Raw genomic sequence first — 12,556 nt, 5'->3', positions numbered from 1 at the left:
TCAGACCATCTGACAGACGGATGTATCATTTCCAGCTCTCTGTCTAATGAAAGAGGACAAAAAAAACGATTCACAACGAGGTCGTATTCATCCGCTAATGGAGCGACAAATATGTGTTGGAGGAGGAGGCGGAGGAGGAGGAGGAGGAGGACGGTCATTGTCCCGGCACGTTTTATTTTCTGACATCCGATTTGACCCTCGAATGCAACGTGACAAAATGTCACCGTGGGTTAAATGTTTTCAGACGGCGACAGCAGCTTCATGATTCATCTGTAGGATGAACACAATGAGGTCAGATGATTGACAGGAGACAATGAGACGATTAAGATGGTGTCTGAGTGATTTAAAGGCTACATATTATGGAAATATCACTTTTTGAACGCTCTTTAACATATATTTGGGTGTTTGTCTTGCCCTCCGGCCTCCAAAATGTGAGAATTGACAAAAAAAAATCTGTAATTTTCAGGCTCCCTATGTTGAAATCCATGTGGTTTTACGAGCTGTTTCCTCAGTTGTCTTCCAGTGATGTAACAAAGATTTGAATTTGCATAATCCCACCCCTACCTGTGAGTACAGGTAGAAGGGGCAGTGGTTCATTTGCATTTAAAGGGACAGGCACTGAAACCAGCCGTTCTGAACAGGGCTGTTTTGAGAGAATAAAAAGAGCTGTGATGTTTGATCCTTGGGGGATTTTGACCGAAGCATGTCACAGACACGTCTTTAAGACACCTGGGAACTATTTTAATTTGTGGACAAGGGAGCAGAATATGTCTCCTTTAAAGTTGAGGAATTGAATGTGCTGAATGTTTGCACAGATTGAAAACCGACAGATTAAAGAAAATGAACATGAAAACGAAATGCACATTCACCACGCTATGAAATAATCATGTATAATTATGTAACATTATGACACATGAAGCAAATACTCTGAACTACAGCCGTGTCTAGAATGTAGCTCCGGCTACACATTTGCCTCTAAAACGACTCTGTCTCGTGTTGTTACATTATTATCTCATAGCGTGGTGAATGTGCAGGTCACAACTTGTCCACCAGAGTGTTTTGGAGTTGTTGGATTGTGTATTTGATGAGTTTGATGAGGGGTCGTTCACCTCCGTTGTGTTCACTGAGCAGCTCACGTCTCTGCCCCGCTGATCTCAAAACAACATGCACTGATAATTAAAGGTAATGAACCTACTGCTATGACTATAGGGATCATGGTGATAGGAGGATCTGACAAAATGTTGAACTATCCCTTTAAGTTTATGGATTCAACAGAGTTCACGTGATGTTGTCATGAAGAACAGGGTTTGGTGACATCCCGTAGGTTTTGATGAATCGATCTATTGAAGTTGAAACATTAGAGCATCAGTCTTGGAGATATTTCCAAATCTTATTTTCCAGTGGAAGACAGAGGAAGGAGGAGGAATTCCCACAGCACCAACCAAATTAAATTAAATTCAATATCTTCCTCCCTTTTTCTACTCTTTTTTTTTTTTTTTTTGTATTTCAGGGGCGATTGAGCACCGGGACCGCCCGTACACAGCAGCGACACACTTCACGCAGGCCGACGTCAACAACGGGAAAATCATCTACCGACCGCCGCAGGCGCCCTCACACCTCCAGGAGCTCTACCAATACTCCTTCATCGGTGCGACACACACACACTAACACTAACACACTTACACACTTTGTCTCTGGATTTATACAGTTAGAAAATCCAATAGAGTGGATGTGAAACGGCTGCAGTGGCCCAGGTTTATTTCTGGAGTAGGTTTCAGCCGAGCAGCCACATATTGATCTTCGCCACCGCCACTTTCTGTGGAAACAAAACACACAGTAATCCCCCCCGGCCGCCTCACACTATATTAGGTTGCTGGTTTTAACCACATAGCTACTGTAGAGCCGGCGCAGCGGCCGTGCTGTGTTATTTTCACATGATTTACTATTCATAGAGCGGCCGCTGCAGGTTCTCTCATCACATGACTGGAGATGTCGGCCGAGGTCTGTCTGTCACAGAACGACTCGGAGCAGAAATGACTGCGGTGATCTCACCTGAGCTCCTTCAGCTCCAGACTCTGAGTTACAACCTGAAGGTCACAACTACAGTATCTCTGATATTCTGTCACAGCGTCATGGACTAAAACTACGTTCACTCTGCAGCATCAGAGCTCATTTTGTTATGTAGCTGATGGTTTGAATGCTTATTTTTTATTTGCACGATTAAAAAAAAGCAACAAACAGATTGTGCAGGTGGGATTAAGGGTTTATAAGAGAATAAAAAGTTTTTAAAAAAATTTAAAAAAACACACAGACTACAAATAATCGCAAAAATACCACATTATCTTCAGGAATAACAAAGACTGAGGCTGCAGATGTGAATGTTCAAAGTTTCAGAAGAGAAGAAGAGCATAACGCGTAATTATAAGTTGTTGTGGAGCCAGGAGTGATGGGATCGTCACGGGAACGGCTTAACTGAAACAGATTTCATCCAAACTTTCTGGATGTCAAGGGGCTAATTTCATCTCCATCTGTCCGCTAGAGTTCTCAACGGGCCGGGCCAGCCCGACAGACCCGACTGGACCCGCGGGTTCGGGCCGGGTTCGGGTCGAAAAAATATGAAAGTGACTCGGGTCGGGTCGGACCTCGGGCTTCCTTTTTTCCTCTCTCATAAAACACATTTATGGTGTAAATTGTTGTTTGTTCACGTGTGAGTCTCAGACAAACATCCCACTCTGCATCTTGTGCTGCTGTGGGCAGAACCACTGAAACATTACTGCCGGTAAATGCCGACGATCCACAGCTGCAGCTGTGCGTCAACAGCACGCGCACTGGTTGGTGGATAAATCTCCACAAAGGCGCACCGTTCCCGCGGCGCAAATTGAATCAATTGCGCCCACTGCCCGCGGATCAAACGGCAACTGTAGCCTACAGCAGTACGTTAAGTCCCGCCCGTTAGCAGCCCGGTACCGGAGGGGCCAGATGACGTGAGGTGAGGCAGAAGACGAGTGCTGCGTCACCGGCAGCGGCACCTCCCGCTGCAAAGAAACCACGCTGCTTTTTTTTTTTTTTTTTTTTCGGGCCGGGCCGGGTTCGGGTAGATGATTAATGCTGGTCTGTGGGGCTCCGTCGGGTCCGGGCTTAATAACCCGCGGGTCGGGTCGGTTCGGGTTGTAATTTTCAGGCCCGTTGAGAACTCTACTGTCCGCAACCTCTCCACGAGTAAATTTACTGCTGTGCAATGATGTGCAAAGGAAGTCCAATAGAAAATCAGAGCTGTTTCTGATGTAGAAATAAGTGACCCAAACCTGATTGGAAATGATCAGACATCAATATTGATGAACATTAAATATTCATCATCATCAATATTGATGTCTGATCTTTAATGTGGGTTATGTCCGTCTCCAGTCCCATTGGCAGGTTGGCGTTAAATACAAATAAGAACAATTAAAACAAACAAATTCAAAAGACAAGACAATACAACAGACCATAAAAACACAACAGGAGCTGGATGACCACATGAAATTATTGCACAAGATTGTCAAGAGCCAGATTCTGTTTCACAATGCCCCAAGTACATTGTGACAGTTTGCCGTCTGGGTCTGGAAACTCTGTTATTGTTGCCTTGCCTGATTTTAACTTTAAAGATAAACTATCTACAAATCTGACCTCAATTGACCCTTTGTCAAGTCCCACCTTCCACGGTTAGGCTACTGTTGCTAGGTTGGACAAACAATGGTCACAAAAGGGTTAACTCCCATTGGAAACCATTGAAAATTAGGCAGATTTAGTGCAATTGAATGGGCATTACATGACATTTCCGAAAAGTGGGGGAAAATTATTGTTTTGGTCACTAGCTAGCTAGCTAGCTAATGACACTAGCTAACTTTAGCTAGTAGCTAACGCCTCATCTCTGCTGATCTCCCATTTCTCCTCAAAAAACTTCACAAAGTTCAAAAGAGATTAGCAACGGTAATGTTACGTTTGCTAGAAGGTTAAGATAATATATAAATCTATATGTTATATGTAGGGTATGTTTGTTGATGGAGGATGGGTTGAACTGCCAATGTGGTCTCCCACAGAGCCGTATCCAAATGAGACATTTCTCATCATTTGTCTTGGGTTTGGGGAATGGGATAAAAATGACTCCAGGAATATGTTCTGGATATTGTGAGTCGCTATTGCAGGTATACCCCCAGACACACCTTTTAACCACATTGAAAAATTCAAAAGTAGTTTTTGCCGAAGAAATTGCGAAAGCTCGTTTCATATGGCTTCATCCCAGGGTTGTCCAACCTTAGAGCGTTGTGCAACTCGTGACAAGGGGAGAAGCGCTCTGATTGGTGGATCAGCAGACCAATCAGAAGGCCAATAGTGTCAATTAAACAGCTTCAGGGTTAGCGGTGAGTTTTTACTGTACGACAGTGAAAATACACATTCCCACACTGTAGGGGGAGCTGTGGAGAAAAACTGATCCAGAGAGTTTGTTTGTCTGTGGAGCTGAAACTTTTGATGCCAAAGATCTCATAGTGTCAACAGGTGATATCAACTATGATATAAAAAGTCATATTTTCCCTTTTACTTTTTTATTTTAAGGCCAAAGATTTTTTTTTTTTTTAAACTCCAGTCTCAAGTTTTGTTGAACTTTCTGCACTCCTGGACCGTCTTCATCATCATCATCATCATCATCATCATCATCATCATCATCATCCAGCTCTCGACAATAAACTCAGGACACAACATGCTGCGTATTTAAAACCAGGAGCAGTGGAGTTTAACAGTTTAAATAAATAAATAAATAAATAAAACTTCAGCGCTCATGAAACGCTTTATTTTTTTTTCTTCGGAGACACCACGCGGTCCTGGAGATAATCCTTAATCCCAGATCAAAGATGACTTTAGTTTCTCTTAATCTGGGTTTGTGGAGCTTTGCATCACTAAATCGTCCCCGTTGCCTCTTGAGTTTTTTTTTTTTTTTTTAATGGATTTAAACTTTTTTCTTTTTTTTTTTCATGTGCTCACTTTTTTTTGTTTTCCTTCAGCTCGGCCTGAATCCTCTGTTTCTTCACCTCCGTCAGCGTTTTAACTGTTTCCTGTTTTTACTGTTTTTTGTTTTGTTTTGTTTTTTTTAACTCCGACAGGTTTACCAGAGTCGCTCAGCGTCTATTTCACAGGTAAATACTCACAGCTCCTCTTCTCCTCCTCCTCCCTCCATCCTCTTCTCCTCCTCCCTTCATCCTCCTCTTCTCCTCCTCCCTCATCCCTCCATCCTCTTCTCCTCCTCCCTTCATCCTCCTCTTCTCCTCCTCCCTCATCCCTCCATCCTCTTCTCTTCCTCCCTCCTCCCTCCATCCTCTTCTCCTCCTCCCTTTATCCTCCTCTTCTCCTCCTCCCTCATCCCTCCATCCTCTTCTCCTCCTCCCTTCATCCTCCTCTTCTCCTCCTCCCTCATCCCTCCATCCTCTTCTCTTCCTCCCTCATCCCTCCATCCTCTTCTCCTCCTCCTCCCTCCATCCTCATCCCTCCATCCTCTTCTCCTCCTCCTCCCATCCTCTCCTCCCTCCATCCTCCTCCCTCCATCCTCTTCTCCTCCTCCCATCCTCTTCTCCTCCTCCCCCACTCTCTTCTCCTCCCCCATCTTCTTCTCCTCATCCCTCCATCCTCTTCTCCTCCTCCCTCCATCCTCTTCTCCTCCCTCCATCCTCTTCTCCTCCTCCCTCCATCTTCTCCTCCTCCCTCCATCCTCTTCTCCTCCTCCCTCCATCCTCTCCTCCTCCTCCCATCCTCTTCTCCTCCTCCTCCCTCCATCCTCTTCTCCTCCTCCCTCCATCCTCCCTTCATCCTCTTCTCCTCCTCCCTCTTCCCTCCATCCTCGTCTCCTCTTCCCTCCGTCCTCTTCTCCTCCTCCTCCCTCCATCCTCTTCTTCTCCTCCCTCCATCCTCTTCCTCTCCATCCATCCTCTTCTTCTCCTCCTCCCTCTTCTCCTTCTCCATCCATCCTCTTCTTCTCCTCCTCCTCCATCCATCATCTTCTCCTCCTCTTCTCCATCCTCTTCTCCTCCTCCCTCCATCCTCTTCTCCTCCTCTTCTTCATCCTCTTCTCCTCCTCCCTCCGTCCTCTTCTCCTCCTCCTCCCGCCATCCTCTTCTCCTCCTTCCATCCTCTTCTTCTCCTCTTCCCTCCATCCTCTTCTTCTCCTCCCTCATCCTCTTCTCCTCTTCTCCTCCCTCCATCCTCTTCTCCTCCTCCCTACATCCTCTTCTCCTCCTTCCCCGATCCTCTTCTCCTCCTCCCTCCCTCCATCCTCCTCTTCTCCTCCATCCTCTTCTCCTCCTCCCTCCCTCCATCATCTTCTCCTCCTCCCTTCCTCCATCCTCTTCTTCTCCTCCCTCCATCCTCTTCTCCTCCTCCCTCCATCCTCTTCTCCTCCTCCTCCCTCCTCTTCTCCTCCTCCCTTCCTCCATCCTCTTCTCCTCCTCCCTCCATTCTCTTCTCCTCTCTCCATCTTTATCTTCCTTTGTGACATTTAAACTAACCTCCCTCCCTCTCTCTCCGTCTCTGTCCTCTGTTTCCCCTCTCATCCCTCCTTCCCTTCTCCTCTTCCTCCTCCTCCTCCTCTCATCTCTCCGTCGTTATCTCGTCTGCCGTGACATTTCTTCCTCCTCTCTCGTCTCTCTTCCTCTTCCTCTCTGTCCTCGGTTGCTCCCTCCTTCACCCCCACCTCCATCTTCTGTGTCCTCCACCACACAGTTATTCCCTCTTTCTCTCACTTCCTCTCCTCCCTTGATCTGTCTCTCTTTCTTTCTTTTTTTTCATCTTTGTCCTTTTAATCTTCACCCAAAACTCTCCCTCTCTCTCAATCGTTCCTCTCTTTGGATCCTCTCCTTTTCTTCTTCTTCTTTTTCTTCTCTATTCTCTGTTTTTCTTTCATCTTTTCTCAACTTTTATATATATTCAGCTCCTCCCCGTGTTTCCCACCTCTTCATCTTCTTCTCCTTCTCTCTCTCTCTGTACTTATTTTCATCGATGCCACTCTCCTCTGCACCTCTGTCGCTCTGCTCTCTGTAGCTTTCATCACTTCCACACTGATCTGACTCGACGATGCCTTCAGATCCTCCGTGATTCTCTGTTCTGCCTCTTTTTTTTTCTTTTCTTTTTCTGTTTTTTTTTTTTTACCTTTAACCTGCAGATGAAACCCAGTCTCTCCTGTTTACTGCATGTCTGATGGAGCTCTATCTCTCTATCTCTCTCTTCTGCAGCTCCACCCCCAGCAGGAGCTTGTTTGAGAAATGTGTCTTTATGGGAGGTCACCAAAGTGCTTTTTGCTTTTCCACTTTAGTGCAGGCCTAGAGGCCCACACACACACACACACACATGCAGCTTTTATCCTCCATCTGTCCTGGTTTCAGCTCTTGACTTTAAAGAGTAAACAAACCAAACTTCTTTTCCAGTGGACAGAAAGTTTAACTTTTTTTTTTTTATTACTGTAACTCGCAGACGCTGGAGGAGTTTCTATTTCTTTCAATTCAATTCAATTCAATTTGCTTTATTGGCATGAACGGAGATTTGTTTTTGCCAAAGCATTTTACACAATACTTACATACAGTATATGCACCGCAACATTGCAATTCATATTCAGAACAGCACAAAATATAAAACAAATATTCATCAAGAATATAAATACAATTAAATACAATTAATACAAATCAACAATATAAATACAAATATATGCATCTGTGATGTCATACTGAGTCCCTCAGGCTGATACGTATTTGGCTGCCAGAGGAGCTGCTGTCCCTTCACCTAGCAGGACTGAAACTTTCTCCTCTCTATTTCTTTCTTTCTTTCTTTGAAACATTTTCTGCAATGAAATATCCCAAAGAAAAATGATTTCACTTCTTCTTCTTTTTCTTCTTCTTCTACTTGTCTTACATCCTCATCTCTTTTTGTGAAAATCCATTCACAATCACAATCACAAAAAAAGAGGAAATATTTTTCAAAAATAATTTCCTTTTTTTTTTTCTTTTTTAATTGTTATTCAAATGATTCACAGGAATGAAACAGGAAGTGGGTGTTTAAATGAGCTGATGTCAAAGTAAAGTCACAGTCTCACTAATAAAATATGATAGGCTACAAACATTTGTTTTTCTTTGATATGTAGATGTGATAATTGGCCTGTTGTACTTTCTTAGTTAGTATTATTTTATTTTTCTCTTTACGGCTCATGTGTGAGTAATCACCCAAAATATTTAATGAGCGTAACGAGTTTCCTGCACCTGAATATTCCTGATGAATTGTTTGGTTTTTTGGGGCTGTTTGGTTTAATTGATTCTGTGTTTTCATTCATGGAGTTTTTTTTAATTACAGCCCCTGTGATCATACATACATCTGTTGTTATTGTTGTTGTGTTGTTGTTGTTTATTTCTCTTATTAATTATCTGGAGTGTGAAGAGTCATCTCGAGGAAGATGATTAAGTTTCAGTCTTTAAAATTATTCCTCAGAAATGGAGCTGGGGAGTTAATTACCCTCAGAGGTGTGTGTGTTTGTTTTAGTGGCTCTTTTCTTTTCTTATCTAATTAATTTTCCTCCTTTTTTCTCTCTGTTTTTTTTTCTTCTTTTTTTGTTTGTCTTTTTATGTTTTGTTTGTTTGTTTGTTTGTTTGTTTGTGTGTGTGTTTATTTGTTGTGTCTCAGTGTCAGACGGCGAACACACCACACCGGAGCTGGACTTTGCCGTCCTGCTGCTGTCGAACCACCAGCAGCCGCCGGTGTTTCAGGTCCTGGATCCACTGCTGGAGGTCAGCATGGGAGGACAGGCCCCCATAGGTAACACACACACACACACACACACACACACACACACACACACACACACACACACACACACACACACACACACACATATACGAGTGGTGGCCTGGGAAAACCCTTCACATGGTGGGATTTTGACATTTCCATAAACTAGAGGTTTTCAGCCATTCATAACTGTTTGGATAACTGAGATAGCCCTTTCAGATCAAAAGTAATGTTCATTTTAATCTATTATGACCAAAAAAATGAAAAGTGAGAAAAATGGCTTTAACTAGAACGTTGCTGTTTTAACCCTCTAAAGACGAGTGTTTTACGAAACATTTAACTACTTCTGAACCGTTTATGATAGAGACGAGCTGTAAACTGTATCTGAATTGTGTGATTTTCTGCTTTCCAAGGGTCCTTGAATGGTGCCTCTATGACAAGAAGGGACCGTATAGGGTGCGTGTAATCACGTGGTACGGGAACAGGCGCTAAACCATAGCGTAGCACAGAGCGTAACATTGATGCTAAACCGAACGTATCATCAGCGCTTGCACATGTTTTACAAAACATCAGCAACATATTAGAACTTCCGAACCATTTATGATAAAGACGACCTGTAAAAAAGCATCTGAATCGCGGGATTCTCTGCTTTCCGAGGGTCCTTGAATGGTACCTCTCCAGAACAACGGTCCTCCTCTCCTCTAGCGCTGCTGCTGCAGCTCAGCTGTGCTGTGGCTCAGCTGAAAATGAAACGCTTTATTCACCACAAAAACATAAAAATAAGTACTTTCCGTTTTGTTTTCTTAAAATATTTATTCACCACGATGTAGTAGGGAGTTCAAAGTACCAGAATCACACACAATATCAAAATCGTGGAAATAGTACTTTTCCACCTATTTTGGCTATTTGCCACAATCGAACGTCAGCGACTTCCGACGGGTTTTCCCAGGCCGCCACACATATACACAATACTAATTTCTGAAAGTGGAGCCTGTGGTGAGGAGGTCTTATAAATGATGGTGGAGTGGGAGTGAGATAATGAGCTCTGAAGTCTGACCCTGACGATCAATAATACTGGAGAAATAGCAGCACGTACTGTGTGTAAGTAAAGTAATGCTTCATTTTTCTCTTTGTGTGTGTGTGTGTCTTTGTGTGTGTGTGTGTCTTTGTGTGTGTGTGTGCAGGTGGTCAGCAGCTGGCTGTAAGCGACGCTGACACGGCTCCAGATGAGCTGGAGTTTGAGCTGGTGGAAGCTCCCATCCACGGAGACCTAATGAAGACTGATGGCAACACACACACCAGCATGACTAACGGTGAGAGAACACACACACACACACACTCAGACACACACACACACTCAGACACACACATTTTTAATGTCACAAAACACAAAACAGATGGAAAGGTCCCATATTTGACTAAAGTCTTGATCAGTAAGAAGATATATTTGTGGTTTAAGCCAACTTTTCCATCCAGTTTCTCTTTGGAGCTCTCGTAACAATAGGTCAGTGTCAGCCAATCAGAGGAAAGGAGGCTCTGAGTCTCTCTTCTGATTGGCTGACTGTTTTTTAGTGATCCAATTAAAACATAAAGCAGATTTCAGAATAAAACACTCAGAGAAACCAAATCCTGCAAAATGTTGGATGGTGGGTCCAGGTGGTGAGGGGGCGGGGCTTTGGGTGACTGCTTTGTTGTGACATCACAAAGTGACAGGAAGTCCTGACGGCTGGTTTTAAAGCAGATATCAGTGGAATGTTTTTGTTAATATAAGTCCTAAATAGTCCTATTTTCCGTCAGCAATCACTTACATGAAGTATTTCAGCCTAAACACGAGTCTCTCCGTCACTCTGCTCTGCTGTAACCCGAGGAGAAAATTTTCCTTGTGGGATACAAGTGTTATCCAATGAGGAGAGAGAACGGCATGAAGGGCTGTGTGTGCAGCCAAGGGATGCGCGTGAATGTGGTGACGTAGCACGAGGACCAATTGATGCCTGACAAGGGCGGGGGCTGCTAACTCATGGTGCGTTCAAAGAAACTCGTACTTTGTGTTTTTCCTTCCTGTGAAGTCATACCAGTTCGATCTGGTACGAGTTCACGGGTCGGAAGTTACGAGTGGCCGTTATAGGGAACTTTCACAGACAACAGGATGGTAAAAACACGAGCTACGGGTTACCTGGAACGCTACCAAGTCGTAGTTGTGACTTGAAGCTGTAACTTACGGTTTCAAAAGCCTGCCTTGAACGCAGCATTAGCCGAAACGGCCGTGAAGCTGATATCTGCTTTAAGGCTCACATGGACATCTACTGTTATTGCTTTACCACAAACATCTACCTTTATACTGTATGTAAATCTGATTCTCAACCCTGGATGATGATTAACTTTGTGATTCTTGTTATTTTTGGCCTTTCAGGTTAATATTTTGCTCTTACCGTTTCTCCTCTAATGAAAAATTAACTCTAAAGTCCCACCTAATGGACCAGAGACCAGTTTGACCATTGACCATTGTGCTTTAAAAAAACAAAAAAAACAGAGGTGTCCTCTCCTCTCCTACACACTGCATTACCCTCAGTATATGCAGCTGCAGCCTACACACTGTTTTTCTATCACTGCATTTATGCCTCCACACATTTATAGCTCATTTAGCAGAGACTCTCCGCTGTCGATGTGAATTTTATTTTTAAACCTTTATTCATAAAGCTGCAAATAAATCACATCAAAGGCCACTTGAAAATAATGTGCAGCTAATGGGTTTCAAGAGGACATCATTATATATAATACGGTGTTATATTATTATTCTGTGAGAGCAAAGCTGCGTGGATAGGAGCAGGTAATGACATTTTCTTTTATGTCCGCAAAACAATGAGCTTCACCTGCAGACTGATGAGCACGGCCATCAATCACAAATCGAACTATCTAATCAATAAATTCAAATCAATAAGACACTTAATCAGACTCTTTACAAAGGTGAGACACTCATTCATTCACTCACTTTCTCCCTCAGGCGACATCTTCACCTTCAGCGACGTCACCCGCAACGTCCTGCTGTACCGACACGCCGGCCTCTCCTCGCAGGACGACGCCATCACCTTCACGGTCAGCGACGGCATCTCCATGGCGACCACGGTGGTGCAGGTGACCGTGCTGGGCGCCGGGGGCGACGGGCCGCTGCGTGACCCGACGGCCACGCTGTCGCTGGAAGTGGGCGAGAAAAGCAGCACGGTGATCCGACGCTCGCACCTGGCCTACACCGTGAGTTTAATACTGCTAATATTACTACTAATACTAATACTAATACTTCTGAAGTGGTATAAGGTAAGTATTGTCACAGCCAGCCAATATAAGTGATCATTTTCTATTAGAAAATGAGGCATGTGTGTGTGTTTTTTTTGTATTTTTAACTTTTTAAAGGGATAGTTCAACATTTTGGCAAATTGGCCCATTGGTCCTATAGTCATAGCAGTAGGTTCATTACCTTTAATTGTCGGTGCAAGCTATTTTTAGAACGGCGGAGCAGAGCCGTGAGCTGCTCAGAGCTACGCTACGGAGGCTAATGGGATTTCTTGGTTTCCCTCATCAAACTCATCAAATACACAATCCAACAACTCCACAACGCTCTGGTGGACAAGTTGTGACCTGCACATTCACCACGCTATGAGATAATAACAGAACATTACCAAACAGAGTTGTTTTAGAGGAAAATGCAGAGACTGCTTGATGAAAAACTGCCCCCGACGGCAACGTGCATCAGCGGTTTTGCATGAAT

The 12,556-nt window shown here is 43.9% G+C and overlaps 1 protein-coding gene across 1 annotated transcript in view; it reads left to right on the top strand.

The window, feature by feature from the left end:
* The window catches only part of fras1 (Fraser extracellular matrix complex subunit 1), a gene marked incomplete at its 5' end in the record, with an annotated part of 337,050 nt that overhangs the window by 253,499 nt on the left and 70,995 nt on the right, over window positions 1–12,556 (top strand). Inside the window, 5 exons of the mRNA XM_083979904.1 lie at window positions 1,511–1,648; window positions 5,139–5,171; window positions 8,692–8,823; window positions 9,978–10,106; window positions 11,795–12,042. Of these exons, the coding sequence (XP_083836030.1) occupies window positions 1,511–1,648; window positions 5,139–5,171; window positions 8,692–8,823; window positions 9,978–10,106; window positions 11,795–12,042 (680 nt within the window). The remainder of the gene's footprint in view (window positions 1–1,510; window positions 1,649–5,138; window positions 5,172–8,691; window positions 8,824–9,977; window positions 10,107–11,794; window positions 12,043–12,556) is intronic.

Source organism: Trachurus trachurus, assembly GCF_905171665.1.
Source record: "Trachurus trachurus genome assembly, chromosome: 9".
NCBI classification, from domain to species: domain Eukaryota; kingdom Metazoa; phylum Chordata; class Actinopteri; order Carangiformes; family Carangidae; genus Trachurus; species Trachurus trachurus.
This window is presented reverse-complemented; position numbering and strand designations above follow the sequence as displayed.